Source organism: Ovis aries, chromosome 1 (genome assembly GCF_016772045.2).
Source record: "Ovis aries strain OAR_USU_Benz2616 breed Rambouillet chromosome 1, ARS-UI_Ramb_v3.0, whole genome shotgun sequence".
NCBI classification, from domain to species: domain Eukaryota; kingdom Metazoa; phylum Chordata; class Mammalia; order Artiodactyla; family Bovidae; genus Ovis; species Ovis aries.
Genome location: NC_056054.1, coordinates 98,678,009 through 98,704,135, shown reverse-complemented (window position 1 = coordinate 98,704,135; position 26,127 = coordinate 98,678,009). Strand labels below are relative to the sequence as shown.

At 44.6% G+C, this 26,127-nt stretch overlaps 1 protein-coding gene across 11 annotated transcripts in view; it reads right to left on the bottom strand.

Annotated features, from left to right (window-relative positions):
* Positions 1 to 13,568: 13,568 nt before the first annotated feature.
* BCL9 (BCL9 transcription coactivator) overlaps positions 13,569 to 26,127 on the bottom strand; it is a 95,709-nt gene continuing 83,150 nt past the window's right edge. For all 11 annotated transcript variants that reach the window (XM_060413643.1, XM_060413645.1, XM_042253381.1 and 8 more), the window contains 5 exons: positions 25,758 to 25,947; positions 24,771 to 24,870; positions 18,756 to 20,997; positions 17,268 to 17,528; positions 13,569 to 15,933 (listed from right to left, as the gene is read on the bottom strand). In XM_060413643.1, coding sequence (XP_060269626.1) covers positions 14,816 to 15,933; positions 17,268 to 17,528; positions 18,756 to 20,997; positions 24,771 to 24,870; positions 25,758 to 25,947 — 3,911 coding nt within the window. In that variant the 3' untranslated portion in view covers positions 13,569 to 14,815. The remainder of the gene's footprint in view (positions 15,934 to 17,267; positions 17,529 to 18,755; positions 20,998 to 24,770; positions 24,871 to 25,757; positions 25,948 to 26,127) is intronic.

Below are 26,127 nucleotides of genomic sequence, written 5' to 3'. Positions count from 1 at the left end.
AAATCAAAGGTAGGGCCTAGGTAAACCAGTAAAGGAAGTGTGCTGTGGGGTAGGGCTGTTTATGTTGGTTGGAAAGCAGGGCATTTTTCCCTGAGGCAGGCTTTCTGCAGAGGAAAATCTGGATTGGAGAGAGAGATTAAAAATCTCAAAGGTAAAAGGAAAGATGTAAGGAAATGGCCTGCACTGAATCACTGCAAAGGACAGTATTCATCAGAGAATTAATTTGGAAGGAAATAGAGTGTGAAATAGCAGCAAGGCTTTCAACTCTGGGCACCATGGCCTTAGAAACCCAGTCGGTGTTTCAGAGGCTTGCCAAGGCCCAGCCTGGGAGCTCCCTCCAGAAGAGCAGCTGGGGGCTGCCCAGAGACCACAAATGGCTGAGCTTGGAGGAACTGATTGAGTGTGTAATTAAGGGGAGGGTTGTATAACACTTGGGTAAGTAGAACTTGATGGGGTCAAACCAGCAGGGCTTCTGGGAGATGAGAGAGCAGTCCCTGGAGCTGTTAGTAATGGAAGCCAGATGCATAATGTTAGACACAGCTTACCTGGGCTTTGTGGGGAGAAGAATGGAAGAGATCAGGAAGGGGAAGGGTTAAAAGAGTGACTGCTCTGTAGATCTAAGTGTCGACAGATGCTTAATACCTTAGTGTGAGGAGTGAGATAACATTCTGGAACAATGCGGAAAATCCCCAGACACTGACGATCAGAGAGGCTGTGATGTGGCCAGCACACTGGAGATGTAATGGATGCTGAATCCTGACTGTGGGTCCAGAGTGTGTCTTGACGTACACCAGTGAGCTAGGTAGGAGCTGCCGGGGTGTAAAGGGGGCATCTTGGATCATGCATGGGGATTAGGACAGGAAACCATTCATGGCATATTCGTGGACAGAACAGGCACATGTAGACCAGGTGGCGCTAGTGGTAAGAACCTGCCTGCCAATGCAGGAGACATAAGAGATGCAGGTTCGATCCTTGGGTCGGGACGATGCCCTGGAGGAGGGCGTGGCAATCCACTCCAGTATTCTTGCCTGGAGAATCCCATGGACAGAGGAGCCTGGTGGGCAAGAGTCCATTGGGTCACAGAGTTGGGTCACACGACTGAAGTGACTTAGCACACATGTAGGCTGGATACTGAAGCAATTGTGCATATTCATAACTGCTTGAATTCCTAGAGCTACATCCCTAGGAGGCCCTAGTACACAAGACCCCTCGTAATAGCCCCTCTGCTCACCTCTCCAGCCTCATCCCTTACCTCTTTTTTTTTTTTTTAACTTATTAATTTTTTTGGCTATGCTGTATCTTCACTGCTGCTTGGACTTTCCTCTGGTGTGGTGAGTAGGGCGACTCTCTCGTTGTGGGGCGTGGGCTTCTCACTGCGGTGGCTTCTCTTGTTGTGGAGCACTGGCTCCTGGGCATGCAGGCTTCAGTAGCTGCAGCACGTGGGCTCTGGGGCACAGGCTCAATAGTTGTGGCTCACTCGCTTGGTTGCTCCATGGCACGTGGGATCTTCCCGGACCAGAGATCGAACCTGTGTCTCCTGCATTGTCAGCTGGATTCTTTACCACTGAGCCACCAGGAAAGCTCTCATCCCTACTGAGGGCTTGCTGTTCTTGATGTGTTGGCTCCTTCTTGTCATCCAGACCTCAGCTTAAATGTCACTCCTTTTCATATGAGGATATTTCCTTGCATGTTAATATATATGTCTAATTTAGTGTTTGCTTCTGCAGAGACACAATAGAAACTCAGTGGTTAGACAGACAGGCTCTGGAGCCAGACTGCCTGCACGGATGCTCCATCCTTTAGGATCTGTGTGGTCCTGAGCAAGGGTCTTAACTCTTCTTTGCCTCAGTATACCTAATCAATAAGATGGGAATAATGATTTACTTCATAAGGTTTTGTGAAGAATAAACATGCAAAGTGTTTAGAGCAATGCTAGGGATATTGGAAATGCTCAGTAAATGTCAGCTAGTGTTAGTAGTAGCATTCGTGTTATGCTCTGTCTCTCCCTCTATAATCAGGAGGACCTCTGTCTGCTTTGTTTGCTTTTCTGTCTCTCCAGCACAGAGATCATGCCTTGGCATATTCTGTGTTGACACATATTAAGTGAATAAATTTGCTGAATTAATAAAACCACTAATGCGGCAGTCAGTCATTCTTCAAGGAGGTGTTGCGTGTTGTATGATAGGCTCTGCCCTTTCAGACATGTTTTTCAATGGTTTGCAAAAAAACAACACAACTGAATAAATACATAGAGTATAGGCTTATTACATTTATTAAAAGCATAAAACGGGAAGAAATACGTAACTGAATGACTGAATGAGTGAATAAGTGTGTTAGATGTCCATATTGATATCTTTTTTTTTGGATTCTAGGCCAAATATTGCAAGGTGAAATTTACTAGGGATAAATACTAAGCTCTTAATCTCACAATCAATTGCCCACAACAGGAAAGATGTTAGAGTGAACAGTTTATTCAGTGTGAGTCAATGACATGATGCATTCCTCAAAATTCTAAATGTGCTGTGTCTGTGCTGGTCCCTGAGATGGAGGAGGTGATGGTCCTGTCCTGCCCAGCTCAGAGCACCCTCAGAGAGTTGTGCTCAAAGAGCAAAGACAGACAAGCAGGTCAACTGGAGATGGACCATCTCAGGGAGGAATGGAAGGGCTCAGGACACATCAAAGCTTTTATTTATGTGTGTCTTAAGGACCACACTTAGGCCAGAATGTAAGCTACAGGGACATACGGAGCAATATAAGGATAATCCATGAAATAGTCAGAGCTTCCATGCATGAACTGGGCTATGTGTGAGGGTTCCTGTCACTGCAGGATTTTGAGCTTACATGGGCATTTAGCCAGAGTATGGGAAAGGGTCTCATACCAGCCAAGTGGTGGAATAAATGACCTGTAAAGTCTACCCACTCTGAGAACCTGCAGTCCTATAATTCCACAGCATCCTTCATTCCCTGTGAACAGTCTGAGTCAGAGGCAAGCCTCCTTTTGTCTTTCATGTGGTCAGGGCTGGGGTTTGGTCCTCTAATTTGATAATTCTGAACTTTTTAAAGAAGAGAGGAGTGCTTGGGAATCCGGTGACCTCAGTATAACCCTGTTAAGAGTGTTGCTACCATCACCTTGGGCTGCTTGGGCTTGGAGCCTCTAAGGATGAGTAGCTCTTGAAAGCACCTTCTTGATACTGCTCCCGCCATCCCATCTTGAAATTTCCACTCTGGTGCTTCTTTCTTTAAGGCTTTTCTGTGCTGCCTTTCAGAACCCAGGAGAGCAACAACAGGGCTTCCTGGGTCTCTCTTCTGAAAGAAGATAAGGAATTTCAAGCTAGAACCTTCCCATTGCCCAGCCAGCACACCTCTTGTGAGCTTTTGAATTTACTCACTGGAGCAGCCATTTCAGACCTTCCCTTTTGCATTGTGAGTCCTGGGATGAATCTCATAAATGCTCTGATAACTTAGGTTGTACTGGGCATATGCACCTGTGTTAACTGACACCAGCCTCGTATGAAGACTGTGACATCCCCGTGTAAAGCTGCTGGCTCAGAGGGATCAAAGTCAATGATCCAGGGAGAGGCAGAGGCTGGACTCAGATTCCCGCTGTTGACCTTGAGGTCAGCTTGGTTTTCTCCCCTTTTACCCCTACACCTGTCCTCTGGGGTGTGGCTTTCCTTTTGCTCTGTCTTCTTCACCACTTGTGGTACCTTCCTCTTTTCTCTTTCCAGTATCTTCCTTTCTCCAAAGCTTACCTCCACCTGTGCTCTGGTTTCTTTTCTGCTTCTGTGATCTTTCTGTCAAGGATGGCAGGAGTTCTCTTGTATCCTCCATCCCTCTCATTCAATTGATTCCTCCCTTCTGTCTTAAAATAGTAATATTTCCATTATCTTAAACTCTATTTCTCCTTTCCTTCTAGCTATCATCTTATTTCTCTTGTCAAGCTGAGTGTATATAACTCACCATCTCCTTGTCTCTTTCACATTCAAACCCTTTCCTCTGATACTTACCTTGCAGTCTGGCTTCCTTTTCTTTTCTTTCTTTACCAAAACTGTACGCTAGAAGACCAACGCATCATTTAATTAATTTTGAGACCCATTCTTAGCACCCTCACATTCTTCAATTCCTTAGTACCGTTTGGCCCTATGGACCACTTCCTACTGCTTAAAAGCCACTTTCTCACTCCTTCAGGATTTATGCAACTCTATACTTTTGTAGCTACTCCAGGGACATATTCTTTTTTATCTGGACAACCATTTTCTCATCAGTTATGTGAGAGAGGTGAGTTAGATCTAAAGGTCTAGGAAGATCATTTCTTCTTAATCAATGGGTTTCAGTTTCTTTTGCTGGAACTTCTCCTCCCTGCTGATTGTGCCAGTCTTTCATGACTTATTTCTTGGCCTTCCATGTGACTCTCTTCTCTCATTTCCATTGAGAGATAATCCATACTCATCTCAATTTCTCATAGAGGAATTCACACCTTTATAACCAGTCCGAACGTCTCAGCCTTTATTTCCAACTGTCCACATGTAGCTGCCACAGCATCACTTTACATTCAGCACTTCCTCAACCCCCAACAGGCACTTCTCCCCAACTCCCACAATTTTTAATCCATGATACCTGAGGCTTGGGTGAGGTGGGTGTGGAGGGGAAGCTAAGGCTTTTAAACTATATTCTGAGAATATAATGAAAAAATCAAATATAGGCCCCAATATCTGGGGGAAAAGATTTAATAAAGGAGAGAGACAGGACAAAATCATTTAACTCCAAATTCTGCTCTCCTTCCTAGTAAGTCTTTCCTAGTACTTATTTTTGCCTTTTTATACAGTTCATGAGATTCTCATGTCTAGTATCCTGGAGTGGTTTGCCATTCCCTCCTCCAGTAGATCACGTTTTGTCAGAAGCCTGGTGTGCTTCTGCAGTTCATGGGGTCGAGAAGATTTGGACACAACTTGGCAACTGAACAGCAACAAGAAATTACTTATTTTTAACTTTTAGTTCGTTTAGTGGTGTCTGACTCTTTGTGACCCCATGGACTGTAGGCTCCTCCTCCAGGCTCCTCTGCCCATGGAATTCTCAAGGCAAGAATACTGGACTGAGTTGCCATTCCCTTCTCCAGGGGATCTTCCTGACCCAGGGATTAAACCCTAGTCTCCTGCATTACAGGTAGATTCTTTACCTTCTGAGCCACCAGGGAAGGCTTCCAGTCTCTCTTATAAGGAGAACCAATCTTCAAGCCAAAACTTACCGAACGAACATTGTTAGGAGGAATGAAAACCTGAAAGAGGTGAGGATATAACATCCAGTTGCTTTTAATGACTTCAGATATTGATATCCATTGAGTAATATCCCAAGGTAGGTAAAGAAGTTATAGCTGTTACTTCAGAGAATTATCTAAGATAAATTAAAATGCTCTCAGATTTTTTTTTTTTTTTGCTTCATTGGGTCTTCATTACAGTGCACAGGGCTCTTTGTTGCTGTGCACGGGCATTCTCTAGTTGCAGAAAGCAGGGGCTTCTCTTTGTGGTGGCTTCTTTCATTGCAGGGCATTGACTTTAGGGCGCATGGGCTTCAGTAGTTGGGTGTGTGGGCTCAATTGCCTCACAGCATATGGGATCCTAGTTCCCGGATCAGAGATGAAACCCATGTCCCCTGCATTGGCAGACCAACTCCTAACCACTGGATCACCAGGAAAGTCCCAAGATACTTTCAGATTTTTAGTCTCAGAGAGCCAAAATACAAAGGCAAATGTGGTCCTTGTATTAAAATGCATGAAATGTTGGACTCTACAATCTGAAAAACAAGAGCTCCTTGGCCCCAGTAGAGCCTAGAAAGGATTCTTAAGTAGAAGTCTGCGAGCATTTAGGGAAGAAAGCAGTAATTCCCACTAGGGATCAGTAGTTAGCTAGACTATTTCTTTTATTTAGGTTAATAAACCAGTAAGTCAAAAATTCCCAAGAAATTGATAAAATCTTTGGGGTTATTTTATGTTTCTCAGTCTTACATGTTGGCAGCTTCCTTTTCTTCTTTCATATTATACCTGTGCCTTCATACTATACCTGTTCAGTGTCTGACTTCTTCAATCAATAGACTATGAACTTGGTGAGAGCAAGGTGGGCCATTTCTGACCACTTCACTGCTGTATCCATAGTTCTTAGCTTTGTAGGTACTCATTAAAAGATGGATAAGACAACTAATTGCTTAATAGGAAGATGGAAAATGTGAGCTGGCTGATGGTAGACTTGGGATTATGAAGGTATGCTTAAAATACTAATGAATTACTGAATTGATGTCAGTCTAAAGATTAGCTCTGACTGTAAAACTCTTAAAAGAAAACATAGGGAGAAAGCTTCATGACTTGGGATTTGGCAATGATTTCTTGGAAATGACACCAAAAGCACAGGCAAAAAAAGAAAAAAAATAGGTAAGTTGGACATGATCAAAATTTTGTGCCTCAAAGAACACTATCTACAGCAAAAATGTAGCCTATGGAGTGGGAGATACAATCATGTACTGGGTAAGGAATTGATACCTAGAACATATAAAGAACTCCTACAACTCAACAGACACTAACAATCCAATTCAAAAATGGAAAAAGGACCTGTATAGACATTTCTCCAAAGAAAATATGCAAATGGCCATAAACACATGAAACAATGCTCAACCTTACTAGTTATCAGGGAGATGCAGACCCAAACCACTTCATACCCGTTAGGATGGCTATTATTGTAAAAAAACAAACAGAAAATAACTAGTGTTGGCAAAGATGCAGAGAAATTGGAACTCTCGTACATTCTTGGTGGGGATGTAAAATAGTACACAGCCACTGTGGAAAACTATGGCAATTCCTCAAAAAAAATCAAGCTTAGAATTACCATATGATCCAGCAGTTACACTTAATGAAGTTGACTTACATTAAAGACTAAAGAAAAAAAGCTAAAGGGAAAGGAAGTTAAAGCAGGGATTCAAATATTTGTATACGTATGTTTATAGCAGCCGTATTCACAACAGCCAAAAGGTGGAAGTAACCAAGTGTCCACTGCCTATTATACAGAGTGAAGTCAAAAAGAGAAAAACAAATATCGTATATTAATGCATATTTATGGACTCTAGAAAGATGGTACTGATTCACAGTTTCTGTATCCATCTGTCAAACCGAATTTTTCTTGTTTATCACTCGTTCACCAGCACTAGCATAGGACTTGCATTCTGAAAGCAATCAGTAAATATTTGTTGAATGAAAGGAAGGAAGGATCATACAAAATCTTCCCTGGCCACCCAAACTCACACTGATCCTTTGGTTCTTGACTTCGTGGAGTAAGTGAGAAAGAATAAATAATTGCCATAAAGGACACAAGTAGGATGTTGTACTACAAAATGATGATGTGTGTGTGTTGGGGATGGGGGAGTAGTATTTTGTTGGGGTAATCAGAAAAGGCCTTTCTGAGGAGCTGAGACCTTAGGATGTGAAGGAGTCAGCCGTTGGGAAAGGGGAAGGCCAGAGTCAAGAGCATGCCAGTACAGAAAGCCAGTGTGTAATTCCTGAGGCAGGAAGAGTGTGGCACATCGGAGGTACTAGAATTAGAGTGGTTTGACTGGAGCATAGTGAGTGCGAAGAGAACGGCATGAGGTGAAACTGGAGAATGCCTGGGGCCTGGTAGGCACTGTTAAAGATCTTGGATTTTATATGAATTATATTGGAAAGCCATTGGAGGGTTTTAAGGAAGGAACTGATGTATATGATTTAGACACTTTTTAAGATGACTCAGGCTACTCTGGAGAACAGATTGAAGGAGAGCAAGAGTGGAAGTAGCAGTTAAGAACTGAATGTAATGGACCATGTGAAGGATGGTGACTTTATCTGGAGGGATGGAGAGAAGTAGACAGATTTAAGATATTTCTTGGCAATAGACATAAAAGGATTTGCTTATGGTTTTACGTGAGGAGTAAAGGATGAAAGATGACTCCTGTGTGTCTGACATGATAACTGGATGGATGGATATAGATCATTTACTGTGATGGGGAAATAGGATATGGAGATTAGATTTGGGGGAAATGCAAACATTTAGGACTTAAGTTTGAGGTGCCAGTAAGACACAAGGCAGTGTTGAAGGTTCCAGTTGACTGTCTAGAACTCCTATGGATACGCTGAGAGGGAGAGAGAAATTCTAGGCTTACAGTTACACAGATGGTATTTAGTGACTTGTGATTGGATGGATTAGAAGAGTAAGCAGGAGGCCCAGGGCCGAGCCCAGGGCATGTTTGTATGCTGATGGGAATGCTCTGCAGGAAGGGGGTCAAAGGCATGATCATAAGCCCAATAACTGCACTCTATATGGTCCTTGCTTTGTTGTTTAGGGGCTTCCCTGGTGGCTCCAGTCTGTCTTGATTAGCTAACTTAGTAATTATTTCAATATGAACTATGAACACGAAATATGCTAAGAATAGCATATGGTCCACTTTTGCCATTATTGCTAGTGTATATCTCTTCAGTTAGACGTAGGTTCCTTGTAGGCAGCTGTTATACTTTCCTTTTACTCCACTGTGCCCAGCACAGTGCAGGATAAAAGATAATGCTCAGTGCTCCTTATAAGGCCCTTGTTGAAACCATGGATCCTGGTACATAATGCTAAAGACTGCTTCATACTTTGTATGGCTGTGATCCCTGTTTTTCCTTATTGTTATTATTACATTTAAATCACAATGGTTATATTTTAAAGCTCTTGCAGACACTAAGCATAAGAGAAATAAAGAGATCCTAGGGATTGTGTAGCTTCCTTGACAAGGGAAAACCAACTCATCTTTACAACAGTGTACTGACATTTCAAAACTGGCATTTAATTATTTACATACTCTAGTATATTAAAAGTACATATACATTTGTATAAGTAAATCTGTGTGTGTGTGTATATAAAAATTTTTAATAGCTGAACTACTGACAGCTAGAATAGAGAACTTCACCAAAGCTTGGGAGACCTCCTGCTGTTTGGAGAACAAAATAAATCACAGTAATCCATGATTCCCTGTAACCAAATACATTTTGAGTGAACGCAGTTGTGATGACTCAGTGTCTAGCAAGGTGCTGGGCCTGGCCGGACTGTGTTTGGTGCTGGGAACTGGGCAGCCAGAGGCCAGCGCCCCAGAGCTCATACAGCACATCCAACAGCACGTGCTTAGATCAGACTAACTCATGGGGGTGGCTGGGAGCTCCATGCGGGGAAATGCATGTAGAGCTGTGGGGTTTCTATGTGGGAAACGGGGAAGATAAAGGCTCCTGAAAGACTGACAAAGAGGAGAAACAGGCTCCCATGAGTTTTCAACAGAACTTAAGCTGTGGGGGAAAAAAAAAATCTTAAAAAGTTAAATCCACCCTGGACAGTAATTTTGTTTAGTTGCTAAATTGTGTCCAATTTTTTGCAACCCCATAGACTGTAGCCCACCAGGCTCCTCTGTTCATGGCATTTTCCAAGCAAGAATACTGGAGTGGGTTGCCATTTCCTCCTCCAGGGGATCTTTCTACTCAGGGATCCAACTGGGATCGAACCTGCATCTTCTGCATTTGCAGGTGGATTCTTTGTTGCTGAGCCACCAGGGACACTAAATACCATTAAGATTTCTAAGTCTCTTTCACCTTTGACCCTAGCTCCCTGGTGGCTCAGAGGTTAAAGCGTCTGGCTCCGATGCGGGAGACCCGGGTTTGATCCCTGGGTTGGGAAGATCCCCTGGAGAAGGAAATGGTAAACCACTCCAGTATTCTTGCCTGGAGAATCCCATGGACGGAGAAGCCTGGTAGGCTACAGTCCATGGGGTCGCAAGAGTCGGACACGACTGAGCGACTACACCTTCCCTTCCCCTTCCAGCCACAGGACAAAGGAAGAGGGAGGCTAGCACAGAGCTGTGGGCAGGCTGTATAGAACCAGACTTCCCAGAATCACGCATCATGTCCTGTCCTGTTCCCCTCCCCCCGCCACAGGGCAGACCTGAACTTTCTTAGGGCTGGATTGTGTTTTTAAACCTGTTCTTTGGAACCCCAGGGTCCCTCATAATTGCTTCGGGCTCTGAGGTGGGGTTTTGCAAGGGAAGCCTGAGTTCTCGTATGTTTGACGAAATAACTGGATTTTTTTCATGCTTTAAATATGTGTGAGGCACTCATTTCTGAACCTTCTCTTTATCTTCTTTCTGTGATCATCTGCTTACCCTCTTCCCCAGGCAGTGTTGGTTGCCAAGCACAACTAAGCACTGGGCCAGAAAGTTAACAGTCGAAGTGTGGTTACCTACAGGCAGAAAACAGATCCCGTCTGTTACAGTAACCCAGATAAGGAGCCACGTCAGAGGCTTTGTTATTTATACAACCCTTAGAGTGTATCTTCTTTTTAACTTAGTTTATTATTTAACTCCCTCCAATATAAAATATTGGGCCACAAATTGGTTTCTGTGTGCTATAAACTGTTTGCTTTAAATGTGTCATTAAAATTTTACCACCAAATTAAGCTCCCTTGACTTTTCTTAAAAAGGTGTTTGTGACTTTGAAAAATATGAGTTGTCTGGGTTAGAGAAAAGAAAGTGGCAGTAGGCTCAAGTTATTAAGCAGCAGAGGAAATATGACCCAATTTGATGTTTTTTTAAAGCAAGAGAGATGAGTCTGTGAGTTTAAAGATTTTGTAGAATAAACAAGTTTTTGCAAAATCTTCCTGTGGTTCTCTCACTCCATCCCCACCCTGTCCTCCACACCCAGCACAGTAATCTTTCTGCAGAATCTATCTGATCACCAGATTCCCTTGCTTAAAGCTGTGAAGTTCAAACTCCCTGGGCCACCCTGGGTTCTCCCATGACCTGCTCTCTCTGAGCTCATTTCTTCTCTCCACCTCCCTCCCTTAAAGAGCCACCCTGTTGCAAGAAGCAGGCCTTTGCTGCCCCCATGTCCTATTTAAAGCCCACCAGCACCCTCCACTGGGAAGTGATTCCTCCTTCAAGAGTTAAGTTCAAAAGCACCTTTCATGGCAGTTTCCCTGGACCTTCCTCTCTGGCCAGTAGCACTCAGCTGGCACTTTCCCCGTGGCAGCGATCAGAGTATGGAATGTCGATTTACAACACCTGTTTCCTGGCCCCTGTCTTAGCGCAGTTCTTGACACACAATAGACGCTGTCTAAATGGCTGCTAATAAATGAATCCTTGGGTTAAATACAGCCTTCCTCTCCTCTGAGCACTTTGAAGGTACTCAGAAAAGGAAAAGGAAGTGACTGAAGTGTAGACGGTTTAAACAGAACACAGCACCCACCCTGTCTGGGGTCACCCCTGGCCACTGGGATAGAGAAAGCACGAAGAGAGACCCGGATCCCAGCACTGCTCTGGAGCTGCTGAGAATTCTCTTATTCCTAACAGGGCCAGCTGCTTCATTTGTGGGGCCCAGTATAAAAATGGAAATATGGGGCCTCTGCTCAAAGATTATTAAGAAAGTCAACACGTGACAGCAGAGCATTAACCACTCTGGGGCCTGTGCAGCTGCTTCCGCGACACAAGTTGTGTCATGATCACAGCATCTAGAAGTACAGGAGAGTAGGGAGGATGGCAGAAATTTTGGATCGATTTTTTAAAGAATAGCTTTAAAATATACAAAATTGTTTAAAAAACTTATTTTTCTTGCCCCTTCATAAGGCGTCTCCAGTTTTGTTTGCTTGTTTTCATTTACAGGTGCAGATTCTTTTAAAAAGTAAATCACTTTGTTTCACGTTATTTTAAGGAAAATACCACATATGCTTCATTAGTTCTTAAGAAATGCTATGATCCACAACCTTACCACTTAGCCTGGAATGAAGCAACACATTATTGCACTTCCTTCATTTAATCCCAAAATTTCAGGAGGGGCAGGGGGTGGGAGAGACTGGCTTGGCTTTCATAGGATTATGTTAACATGAAATATTTTTATCACCCTTTTGTGAATTTTAAAAAAAATCTTGCATCATTTATTCCTCATGCAAAAGCACCCAATCTGCCAAACGTGACTTTATTTCATAGCAAGATTAGCAAATTGGAAATTGTGACATTTAAACCCTAAATGAAGTTTATCATATCAGATGGATCATGATGAAACATATATGGCTAATGTAAACGAATGAAGATTTATGGTCTTTTCAAAACCCAACTACTTTGAAATGGTTAAGTTGATTTGCACTGCTACAAGTTCTCCAGCAGGGGAAGGACATGCAGAGTGCCACACGTCCAGCCTCTCCCAGTGGGGGTCTACAAAGCTCCTGCCTGCCTTTGTCTCCCTCCTTGGGACAGAAGCAAAGGGACCACACAGCATCAGTGACCACAGCACACTGAGATGCAACAGGGAGTGGGGCTGCCCATGAAGCCAGACCAGTGGACCACCACCAGGTCCCAGCCTTCCTTTCAGGGCTCTCATCTCACGTGCCCGCACGCTTCGCTGTTTCCCTATTCTTATTAGTTCAAAGCCTAGAGAACCTAGGGATAGGGCTAAATCCCTGAAACAAAATCCTTGTACTCTAATTTCTCCACAACGTAAAATTTTCATTGCTTAGGTTCATCTGTAAAGATCTGATTGTGAGCTTGGTATTCTCGTCTCCAAATGAGATGATTTACTACCTGCTTCCTATGGCCCCTCAAAAGTTCACAAGAGAACGCATGTGGGGGGGAGGTGGCTGGTAGAGGAGGTATTCAACTCAAATCTCACTTTTGCGGTCTGGGGCTCTTGAGAAGACAGGGTTGCTGAGGGCAGAAGAGAAAGTGACTCTCAAAACCATTTCACGGAGAGAAACGTTCATAGGTCAAACTCAGACTGGGGCTCTGGCAGAGCCCAATCTGTACAAGTCTGTCTGCAGATGACTGCACCTGCTGCTCCTCACTTAGATTCCCTCACCTGGGAGGAAACACGCACACAGACACCCACTTGCTCAGCTGAAGATGCCTATAACTCACAAGAAATACAGACACCAGAAGAAACCTAACTGCACAGAACACAAAAGCAGCCGGTCCCTTAGACGCTTACCTTGCAGGGCTCATACACTGACGTGCTGAAGGTGTGTGTGTGGAAGCGAACTGTGTAGACTGAGCACGGCTGGCAGAAGGGGACCGTGATAGGCAGGGAAGCGGGGAGGCAGAACGGACCACAGAAACCCACATTTGCACACACAGTAATATTTTACTTTAACAAGCTCCAGGGACATTTCATAGTTTTTCAAATGATTGTAACTTTGGCCTTCTTAAATACTTCACACCATTACACTGGCCCTCACAAAAAATTCCTAGTAAAGACCATGAGCTGCCTCCAGAGACGAGGCCGTGGGCACCAGGGCTGCTCTTCTGCCTACAGCTAAGATTTCACGCCTGAGACAGGAACAGCACTGGATCAATCTACAAGAGCAGCTACTCCTGAACAGCAAGCAATACGCTTCATCTGCAAAAGCACTTTTCTATACTTTCCCTAACTTTCACCCTGCCGATCAAGTCTGATACAACGGTGCTACGTTCCTGGGTCACATGGCAACCACTATGCCTAATACTCAGCAAACAAACAGGAATCCAAACGGACAAAAAAAAAGGCAATCCAATTTTGTAAGAAACAATATATTTTATTTTTCTGACACCACAGCTCTGGTGAGTGGTTTTGTACCAAATTTAATGGAGGTTACACAGAACGTTTTACGCATGGGAGGGGGAGGAAAGGGAAGGAACCACAAAATTAAAAACAGAAAAACAAAATCCTGGATAGCTTTTAGCATCTGTTCCACTCCCACATTAATAAAATTCACTTGGGAATTCCTAATAAAAGGAGAACAGAAAACAAGGTGGGCAGGGAAGAGTAGGATGGGGAAGAAAAGACGAAGGGCAAAGAAGACCGTCGAGCATCCCAAAGACAGACCTTTCCCTCATGGAGCCGGGACGATGCTCGGCATGGAAGGTGAGGCTTGCTTAGATTTATTTCCCCAAAGTATCACCGTGTATTGCAGCTGCCAAAGGGAAAAAGAGGAGGGAAGCAGGGGGTCACCAGTGAGGGACACAACAGGGGAAACTCACTCAACCAAGAGACGGGGAAGGAGAGGGGAGGGAAAACAAGAGAAAAATGTGCAGGTGGGTCTGCAGACTGGGAGAGGCAGACAGTGCCGAGAGCACTTAAACTGAAAAACAAAAGTCCTAAGCGTCATTATTTTTAAAAAGAAAAATCTCCCCCTCCCCCCACCCCTCGCTGAACTTAGTTCCTTTTTTTGTGCTTTTCATTAATACTCTGCTCTGAGGTTGTAGTTTGGTTTTTCTATACACTGGAGTTGAAAGAAAATAGTCCAAAGGTCTGAAGATGGATTCTCCACCTAAAGTAAACAGCCCAGCATTCCTGTTCTCCTCTTGTCCCAAAGACTAAAGTCTCTGCTAAAATCCCTTTTACAATATAGTACAGTACACAAAAAAATAAAGCCCCAAGCAAAAACAAAACCAGAAAAGAATCCTGGGAGAAGCCAAGTCCAAAGGACGTAAACATACAGAGAACGGTGCAACACGTGACCCATGGCGATTCTCAAAGCACGGCTACAGATTCCCAAAAGGAGGTGCCATCACGGGATACCCAAGTCCACAAAAATAATTTTTAAAAAATAAATCTTAAAAAAAACACACCTGTTGATTAAATGAATAATTTGTTTTCAGATAAATCCATACATTCTCGAGTTCCCCCCGCCCCCAAAGCAGCCCTTGGGTCTCTGTTCTCCTATTGCATGACCAACAGTGCTCCTGGAACGCCCTCATAGCAGCTCTCAGGACCTGGAATCTCATCTCAACAAGGATGGGCACATCCAGTCTTAGCAGCTTAAAACATCATGTTTCCTGGGTTGCCAGGTCCTTGGCTGAATCCACCCATGCCCACGTCAGCGGCCATGCCCCGGGGCCTCATCTGTGGGGGGATCATGATGTTCTGTTGGGGTCCCATCATGCCCTGCATGGACATCATCATGCCTGGAGAGCCCACAGGCCCAGGGTGAGTGTAGAGCCCGGCAGGCCCCCGCTCCTTGCCAGGAATCATGCCCACGGCAGCAGCGGGATTGCTCATCAGGGTGGGCTGGCCGGGCATTGTAGATTGTGCTGGTGACATCATCCGATGGTGAGGTCCCATCATGCCTTGCTGGAGAAAGGCTGGTGGTCTCATAGGGTTGTGGCCTGGCATGGACGGAGCTGTACCAAGAGGGATGTCTGGAGTTCCCACGGGCCCTGGACCTCCCATGCCAGGTAATGCTAGTCCCATTCTGGGGGCTTGTTCACCCATCATCCCCTGCATGTGCGAAAACCCAGGTCCAGGACCCTGGGGCTGTTTACGGCCTGGGACTTCCCCTCGAGGGAAATATTGCAGTGTCTGGCTAGGCTTCTCAGATGGGATAATGCGAGACAGGTCAAACTCAGGTATTCCGGTGGCTCCAGGTCGGATGACCTCCTGTAGATCTGGGTCTGTAAACACTGAAGGCATGCTGTTTCCCAGGACAGCGAAGGAGTCAGGACCCCCCGGGCCTCCAGGCTTGCAAAGTGCTGCATCTGCTGAACTTTGGGGCAGGTTGCTGGGGCGGCCAAGAGGCCCTTCTCCTGGGAAACCCATCCCTCCTGGGAAGTTGCCCTGCCCCCCACTGGGGCCATTGTGAGGAAACGGAACCTGCTGTGGAGGAGACTGAACTGGAGGGAAACCCTGGGGAAAACCCATGCGTCCTTGAGGTACCATTGGAGGCTCCTGGGACCCATGCCCCATGATAGGATTGTGTGACATCAAACCAGGCCCCATAGGGACTCCATGAGGAGGTATGTTGGGTCCCATGGCGTTCGGAGAGGGCATCTGATTGGAGTGAGAAAGTGGCTGGGTCATTCCCATTGGGCTGAGGGTTGGCATTGGAACCACGGGGTTTGGACCTGAAATTCGAGGATTCTGTGTATTAATGCCCATTCCTAGAAAAATAAAGATATCAAAGGAATCAATTTCACCAAAAGTAACTCAGAAAAACTATTATAAATCAAATTAACCAAAAAAGTTACTATGCATCAAATGCGCATGGGACTGTGCTGAGAAAATACGCAATGCACAATGTACCCTCAGGAAGGTTACAACACATTTTGGGGCACACAAACGAACAACTCCACAAGACAATGTATTACTGAGCTTTAAACTGTATGACATATATGTATAAAGAAGACACCTAGAAAGAAAGTCTCCTGAGTGAAAAGTTACAAGTTAATACACAAATGAGTACAGTCTTCTTCATTGGAGGTATTTAATTCAGAAGAAAACAATTTGCCTAGATGACCTATAGTATGGTCCTTTTTGGAGAAGAGGACTCATCAGTCCTGCAAGTCCAAGAATCAGAAGCAACAGCAATGAGGAAACCAAACAGGCCTTTTTCAATTGATAATGTGACATCTATTTCACAATGCCTTATAGGGAGAGCATTTAAAACTCTAGATTACATAAAATGGTGAAGAAAAGCTAACTTTTAATGGAAAAGGAAAACACACAGGTTCTACCATGGCCTCTGGGACATTTAAATATTTGGTCTCTCCATGAAATTAACCACCGAGTATGATAAGAATGATGCTTCTGCCATCCATGGAGCATGCCCTAACCTGATTGATGATAAAAAAGCATTCCTAACAATCAGAATGGAACTGGAACCAGAAACTCATGGCTGAAGTTATTATGGTCTCTTTGTTGACCACCTTTGCCCTCCCATATCCTTTCCTGTTAGTGACATTTGGGGAGATGGGAGGTGTAGGAGTGAAGGAGAACAAAATGAGGAGGGAAGGGAGGAATTTTATTTTCTCTGTAGGCCTAAAGAAAGTGCTTCTCTAGGAAACAGGGGTCTTCCATTGTCTGAAATCCTGTGGCTGCTTGTGGTTTGAGGCTGCTCTTTCAGGAAAATAGTTGAGGACTCAAGACATTCCTATCAGCATATTAAAAAGATACTGCTTTCAGTCTCGCTCCAGGAGGAGCCACCTAAAAATAAGCACATCGAGGTACACAGAAGCATCAGAACTTCTGTAAGAAAATGACAAGAACTCTAAAGAAACTTGCTTTCTTATCCACACACAAATTAAATAAGCTAATCCAAAAAAGTGTTATTCTCTTCCTCTAGGCAAGACATTTTAGTTTTACTGAAACTCAGATGGTATACTTTTTCAGTCTGCTGAACGTCCAGCTTATTGAGGTCTACAGATATCAAGAAAACACAAGACGTTTTTCTTTTGTCACAGCAATAGGGCCATATCCTATCTTCCTGATTTCTTACCTGGCATATTATTCATTGATGGCAAGTTGGGAGAACGAGCTGGAGGGGAGTCGTCATCTGAGCTGGCCACGGTCTTGATGGCATCGTGGTATAATGGGGTAGAACTGGGCATTGCAAACTTGGACATTCGAGACATCATAATAGACAGTGGGTTCTGGGAAAGGGTCGGCTCTGGAGGCATGGTGTAAGGTGTACTAGAGGGAAGACTTCCCGGGATACTCACAGAGGCGGACTGGCTGGCTGTAGGAGGTGGGGGGCCACCTAGGAGAAGAAAGCAAAATAAAACAGGCAGGGAATTAGATTCTCCTGAAGGTTCTTGGGCCTTTGATTATGAAGTAGCAGGGCCAGGAATGAGACAAATGAACGGGACAGTGTTATTAGACCCAGGACATGAATCATCAGTCTTCTAGTCAAGCTCCATGCGTGTGCAGAGGGAGATGGCAGTGTGCGATGGAGGTGACAGCTCAGCAGATGGCAGGACAACGCACCAAGGATGCATGAGAAATATTAGCTCAAACTTGGGAAAACCACGTCTCACAAACTCCTTCACTAAAACAATGGGAAATAAGTGGATCTCTTACCCTTGCCAATCACAATTCAAAATCTGCCTCTGGTGTTAAGTGTGCTTGGAAGCCAGATGAGCCATCTCACCCCAGGTACTGACCAAAGCACCCTACACATGCTCCTGACTGATTTCCGCCACCAAGATGTCTGCACTCAAAAGGTCTGAGGGGGCTGCTCCACTGGACTGCTTTATAGAGAACTGCTACCCAACGGAGAGACACACTTTAACCCGGGAGGATAAATCTCCTATCTTATTCTGATTCTAGTCTTTCTCAAGTGGAGGCAGCACAGACCTAGTATTTACACCTCAGTGCTCATCTACTGACCGCCTCTGGTCCTGTTCACAAAACCACCATCATCAGTGAGAACTTCCCCCAGGAAGAAAATACTAATAAATTGCAGCTGATCTGTGAGAATAGCAGTCTACCAAGGAGAAGGTTTTGGAAACTGTTTCGATGGTCGACACATATTTATGAAAACCACTCAAGTCTCTCAGCAGTCTCCCCTCTTTGCTTGGGATGACACTCACACTCTCTTAACACAAAAGCAGACCTCTGAAGTGAGTAGGGCTGGTGTTTAAAGGAAACACATTTATCCACTGTTAAGACATTTTATTCCACCAATAAGAGTTCCCTGTGCAAATGTAAATTGTTCAGTGAAATGATATGCATTTCCCATTCTCCTTCCAATCCTATCCCATCAACATATTTTGCACTGAAACCCATAAATCTTCACCAGGATTGAACACTTGAGCATAACCCCTTGGGAGTACCAACTCTGCACCTTGCCACAAATACATCCATCTTGGCAAAAGCCCCCTCCTCTGGCTGCATAATTAGGACACCAGTTTTCTTAAAAGTACGTAAACCAGGCTTTCACAATCTCTGGCTATAGGTGCAACTGTGAGGATGAGAACATACTGACCTGACTCTACACTTGCCAGCATGGCTGGGGAGGCCATGGTGAGGGGCGCTTTGTGGTTTGGAGGGATCCCAGGACTCTGAAGGGGAGGTTTTGGAGACGAGGTCCATCCAGGTGACGGGGCGGGAAGTGATGGAGACTTGAGGTGAACAGGCGAAGCAGCAGCAGACCCCAAGACGGGCGGGGACTTAATGGAAGCAGCGGCAGCTGGGCCTGCCAGCATGCCTGCCAGCTGCGATGGAGTCTGGGGGGACTTGAGGTTCCCCGAGGGTGAGCCCAGCATCGGTGACTGGACTTGGCGCATCGTGGGAGATTTCAGAGGGTTGATGCCTGGGGAATGCACCTGGCTGCCTGCCACAGATATATCCACGGGCTTCCGACCCAGGCCGCGCTGAACGGGAGGAGCTGTGTTGAGGCTAGTGGGGTTATTGGAAGGGTTGAGAGGTAGTGGTGGCATATGACTGAGCCGGCTGTTAGTCCTTTGGTCAGGCCCCATGGGTTCTCTGAGATTCCGCAAGCCACTGTTGCTGCCTGGACCCTGAGACATGGGGAGGAACGGCCTGGGGCCCATGCCATACTCTTGCTGCGGGTGCTCGCCGAACGGCAGAGGCACCATCTTTTGCTGAGCAGGCAGCATGTCCGCGCCACCCGCACGGAGCTTCAGCATCTCCTCAGGCCCCGCCCCAGCCTCTCTCATCTTCTGAGGTAACATCTGAGAGTTGGATCCCATGCTGACATTTAGACTGACATCTCCCTTCATCCCACTGGGAACCATCCCAAACTCGAGTTCCCGGCCAGCGCCCAGCTGCGGGGGCATTCCTTTTGGAAAGTCACCCCTGGAAGGGCTCAGTGGGCCCTCCACTGGTATTCGTGGGAAGATGGGATTATTCCCTGGCTCCACGTGGCGCTGGGAGCCTGGGATCATCCTGTTCATCTCCATTCCAGGCCTGATACCTTCCACGCTCATCCCCGGGGGCAATCCCAGCTGCTTCTCTGCCAGCTGCTGTTGAAACATCTCTTCAGACAATCCTTGGGGGTTTGGGAAGCGCTCCCCTCGGCCAGGACCACTGAAGACGCCCTGGCCAGGCGGGAAGTTTCGACCATCTGGGATTTTTGGCACATCGTCTGGCCAGCTGACTGCAGAAAGACCTGGTCGCGATGCCGGGTTGGGGACATTGGGCCCCTCCATCTCAGAATTTATCATTCCTGCAAACCCAGGGAGGCGCATTTGGCTCCCTGGCATGTTGGGGTGGGGAGCCATGGCCCTCGGGGGCAGAGAATGCGGCATGTTGATCCCGTCGGCAAAGGGCTCTGTGCCCCCAGGCCCCCAAGCCTCACCAGGGGTCATCTGGTATGGAGGGGGCGGCCCTCGGACCACTCCCCGCGGCCCATGCTGATGGACCATCATGTCCTGGAGGGAGCACTGCTGCACGACCACTTGCTCCTGCTTCCTTCTCTTTTCTTCATAGAACTCCTGCTGCAATTTCAGCCATGCTATCTGCTCAGGGGTCATGTGATCCAGATGATCGGGTCCGATGGGCCCAGACTGGGAGTTCATGGAGGGTGGAACCATTTCATCTGGAGAAAAGGGCACATCTCTGTGTCCTTGAGGGCCAAACGGAGCCCCCACGTCTGTCCGGGGCCCAGGTCCCTTACCTAGGCTTTGGGATTGAACCATCATGGCCTGTATAGGCCCTTCTGGTTTTTTCTGAGGTCCATCTAATACCCCAGTGTTCTGCTGGGGTCCCCCACTCTGTCCTCCTGGGAATTCCTTCTCATCGGGGAAAAGCATTCGCTGGATATCTCTGAGCGTTTGTAAGGAGCGCTCCCGGTGCTCCAGCTGCTCCTGAGATAGTCCATCAGGGTTCTCCCCCAGTGTGGGGGGCTCTCCACTGGACACTGGCGGAGGCGGGGGGGCTTTGGGATCTGCTGAAGAGCTATTGCTCCCCTGAGAGACAGGGGTCACGGCTCGGTTGTTGGGCGTTGAGTTTGGCCCGGTGCTGTCTGGGGGCAGTGGAGTGGAGCCGGCAGGGCTGCTGACAGAAGGGATCAGTTTGTTTTCTACCCCAGGACTGTCCCGGTCCAGGGGACGAGGGGGCGCGGCAGGCTTGGGTGCTGGTGCCGGAATGGGGGGAGTTGGCTGCAGCCTGGTGTTCTGGGAAGAATTCTGGTCCTGGTTGGCTGGAGCTGGGGGCTGTTGTGGGAGAGGTTTCGGATCATTTCGAAGGGCAGATATCTGTGTGTTCTGAAGATAAACGAGATTTTAAAAATCATTGGTAAATTGAACAGAAGGACAATGAAAAGAGCATGCTATGTTATAAAGGACTGTTCCCAGCCATATAAATCTACACTGACACTTGCCGTAGAAACTGCTCATGTACAAACTCCATGGACATGAAGACATTCGGATTTCTTCCCTCACATTTTACTATCAAACGGTATCCTCTTTCCCAAGTTGAAGATTAGGTTTCAATAACTTTATAAGCATGCCAAGGGAAAGCCACTCTGCTGGAGTGAATACATCTGAGTATCTATTTCGAGGAACAGGTTTGATATCACATGTCTACTATGTGTTTCTGATTCAGGGAGAGATTAGTTTCTTGGTATGTGGGAGGCTGTACCTAACACCTTTTTCTTTCCCTGAAAGTATAAATGGGTATGTAGACTTCTCACTGTCAATCAAAGAGTCTGACGTTTTCAACTGAAAAAGAAAGTCCCTGTCACTCCAGTTCAGTACTCTACCAGCCAGAGGCAGCAGGTGAGGCTGCTCCACTTCACTGTCTGCCCTGGCACGGCGACTAGTGAAGCACTCCTCTCCTTTAGTTTCCAAGGGGCCTGACATCTCCGATTTCTGTTTTCAGTTTGTGATCACTGATTCAATATTTGATAAGAACTTGCACATTAACTGCAGTAAGATAATCTGTAGGCAAGAAACATCTGTGGAGAAATCTGAGGCTAGCTTGTGGTGTCTCTTGATCTGTTCTTTCCAATAGACAGCACATGGCCCTTTCTACAGGCTGGATGAGTGTTTTTTTATTATTTATTAAGTACCAATGCTACATTTAAGTCCTGGATAAAGGCAGGCTCACCTGTAAGAGGTGACATGGATGATGTCAGTGTTTGGAAGAGGGATATAAAATGTTCTGCATCTATGCCTTGGCCCTGCTGGAGGTTCGGGTACTAGAGAAGGGCGGTACTGAAAAACAGAAGCGCCCAGCCTACCACTCCATCAAGGGATCTCGAGAGCTGCAGGATCCCTTTTTGATGTTCACTTCCTTCTACCTGTTAACTTAATCCAGTCTGTATTTCCAAACCCCTAAGGCTCTTACTTACATCCCCATCTACTCTCTGGAATGTTTCTCAAGGTACAAATTTGTACAGCTATCATTACATGTATCCCTGAACACAAACAGCTCATATTCTGTGGACATGTATGTAAATGCTCCACTAGCTGGTATTCTCCATGCATCTATGCCTGCAGACCCAGACTGAGGTGGGGCAGATTGGCTGAACCTAGATGACTCTGGACGTCACAGTGTCCTCAGTATCTCTGACTATTTTACTGGAGTCTGGAGGTCACCTTAATTTTCTCTCCAGAGCCAGTTCACATTTGCTTTTGTTGGCCAGGCTGTGTTTTGTGTTAAGGGTGGACACTCCTTTCCTATAAGGGTGACTGTGACAGAAGAAATGGTTTAGTGCCACTCTTTTTATTTTAGATTTGGAGCGATGGTGACTGGACTATTCCCAATACCCTCCTTAACTCCTCTTCTGAGTTCACGTTAGTACTAGAGGAGGTGGAGGTAAAAACTGTATGAAGATCTGTCATTAAGTCAATAAAACACCGGTTTGAGCTGCAATTGTGCCCTATATATTCCAGAACAATATAAAATATAAATACTTCTAAAGTATAAATTTAAAATATATACACTTAAATATTATATATACACGTCTTCTTCCCTTGAGTAGTGGAGATACAAAGAGACATGCAATTCCTTTGCTTGGTCTGGGAAAGCCCAAGCCCTGCTATGTCATGGGGAGGCATCCTAAGTTCTCATATAACATGGACAAAATGTCACCTATTCTATACTGAATTGTCACTTCAGTCATTTCACTTTTCCCATGTTTCAGGCTCATCCCAGTTTTATATTTCATGCTTCCTGAAAGCAGGGATTGTGTCTTGAACCTCCAGTGTTCTCACAGCACTAGGTGCAATGCCTTGACAATCTGAGACACAAGAAATACCGTGTGGAATGCGAGACCCTACATATATTGAAACAACCACTGCAGGCATGTTCTAGTGTAGTTTACAGCAGGCGCTTACATTCCAGAGAGGAAACAAACACTAACTATAATTTTGAAAATATCAAGAAATTAAAAACATTCAATGGTTCTCTCACTCTGAAATAAGTTAAGAATCATTCTGAAAGTCACTGAGACTCTAACTGTGGCATCAGCAGCATGCACTCCAGTCCCGTGGGGAGGGAGTAAACTGTTTCTTCTGTCACCGTCTATAGGAAACCACTGTCCATCCTTAACTGCTGTTTTTCCTCTGTTCTTTAAGTAACTCAAGAGTGTCTGTTATTTTTTTTTAATTCTGCTGTGTATGCAGGGTCTGAATTCAGAATTTCCCGGAGAGGGCCACATTAAGGAAATCCTAAGATATCCATATGTCTCCTTTTTTTATTTTGCACCTCTTCTCTTCTAGTAATTCACCAATATATCAGCATGCTAGCAGAAAAGGCCAGTGTGATGTGCCTAAAACTATACAACTAGGTTAAATGCTCGAAATGTAGCTGATACCAAGACTGTCTCCCTACGTGGGAGACAACAACAATCCCGCGTGGATTGTTGGTGGGGATGTATACTGGTGTAGGCACTATGGAAAACAGTGTGGAGATTCCACAAAGAATTACAAATACAACTAACATATAATCCAGCAAGTTCACTCCTGGCTATTTATCCAAGGAAAACAAAAACACCAATTAGAAAAGATATCTGTACCCTTATGTTGTTCACTGTAGCATTATTTACAATAGCCAAGATATGGAAGCAACCTAAGTGCCCATTAATAGATGAATAAAGACTATATGGTATACACACACACACACACACACACACACAATGGTGTATTACTTAGCCATTAAAAAAGAATGAAACCTTGCCATTTTCAAAAACATGGATGGACCTAGAGGGTATTGTGCTAAATGAAATAAGTCAGAGAAAGACAAACATGTGGAATCTTAAAAAAACAAAGCAAATGGTTAAACATAACTAAACAGGAACAGAGTCACAGATATAGAGAACAAACAGGTCATTTAAAGAGGAGGGGGGCCATGGGAGGAGGACATAAACAGGTGATGGAAATTAAGAGTACAATTAATAAATGAGTAATAGGCGTGAAATGTACAGTGTGGGGGATATAGTCAATAATTGTGTGATATCTTTATACAGTGATACATGGTGACTAGACTTATGGTGATCACTTTGAAATGTATAGAAATATCATTTCACTATGTTGTATACCACAAACTAACAGAGTATAGGTCAGTTAAACGTCACAAACAAACTCACAGAAAAACAGATTAGATCTGTGATTACCAGAAGTGGGGGGACTAGGGGAAAGGGGACTGGAGGAGAGCAGCAAAAAGGTATAAACTTCTAGTTATAGGACAAGTAAGTACTAGGAATGTAATGTATAACACGATAAATAATTAATGTTGCTGTATGTTCTACATAAAAATTAAGAAAGTACACCTAAGAGTTCTCATCACAAGACAAAACAAAATTTTTTGTCTTAATTTTTATATGTATATGAGATGATGATAATCATTTCGTAATGTATGTGAGTTAAAGTATATACAGTATAGTTGGCTGTACACTTTAACTTATACAGTGCTATCCATCAACTACATCTCAGAACTGGAAGAAGGAAAAAAAGACTATCAGTGAATTCATCATCTCCCACCTTTAGTCACCTTATAACCTTTAAACCATTATTCCACTTCTAAGATGACATACCAGAGGGGCTGTGCTTCTCTCTGTCTTGCTGTTAGAGATATTCTGGATGTGGAAAGAGACGATAGTTTCAACCTGGCCCTTCAATACGGCTTCTGCAGCCCTACAAAGAGAGAAGAGATGCACACACTAGGACTTGTTTCTATTTCACTAACTGAAATTCTAAAGCATTTTAACCCCAGATGGAACTGGTATGAGAGAGGAAGAAGTATAAAGAACCACCAGCAATGCCCAGTGAGAAGAAATCAAGATAAACAGGTTTTCATTACTTGTCTGTCATTTACTGTAACTCTTCTGAAATTTAAAAATAGCCATTAGCAAATCTCAAAAGAGGCATTAAAAAACCCCAGGGATTTTTCCTTTAAATCCATCCACTCTAGTAGGTGTTTTATAGAGAATCCTAGTTCAATATCCCAACCCAGGAAGGGTAAAATGAATTCTCACACCTTATCATAATTTAAGGTTGCCAAGATTCACTCTATGTCTTAATTTTAAATATGTTAGATGAAAAAGTCAGAAAACTATGTAGTGTATATTCACATTTTAAATAAACAAATATCCAATGATGCATCTGTCTACTAGAAACATGTACCAAAACATTCATGTTATTTCTGTAAATTCTCGAGATACATTTTCTAATTATTCTAAAATGGACATGTATTACTTATGTATGCCATTTTAAAAAGAATACTGAGTTGCAGAAAAGTGTGTACTGTGCCATCGATCCTTTTCCTGTTTAAAGAAGTATATATACATGTATATGTATAAGCCTAAAAAGTTTCTCTGGAAGGAAAGCCAAGGAACTACCACCGATGGTTGCCTCTGGGAGAAGGGGAGTAGGGGGTTTATATTTTATTTTACCGCTTTCTGTAGTGTTAACCTTAAGTAATAATACAAGTGGGCAAAAAAAAGGTCTCTTCAAAGGGAATAAAAATTTAGATGCCCAAACACACAAGCCACACCAGCATCAAGACACAGCCATGAACTTACTTATTAGCCATCTCAGTAGAAAACACATAGACCACTTTGGCAGGAGTCTTCTGAGCAGGTGTGGGCTCTGGGGCAGTAGTCTGGCCATGGGAGGGGGTGGAAGGCCTGGGGGCTGTAGCATTTGATGGGGTCATCGAGTGTGGCGTGTGCTGGGGATCCTGGGACTTAATGTGGTCAGCAGAATTACATTCTAAAAAATAAAAAGAAGGTTCATCTTATAGAAAGTATAAAGCTTTCTTTTTTCTGCCAGCATTTATAGCATCATAATGCAAACACCTTGAAAATTTCAAGGAGGAAGTATCTTGTTAAGAGGAAATTCTTCTATTCATAAAAATACAAATATACTTCTCCCATTTAAATGACTAAGTAC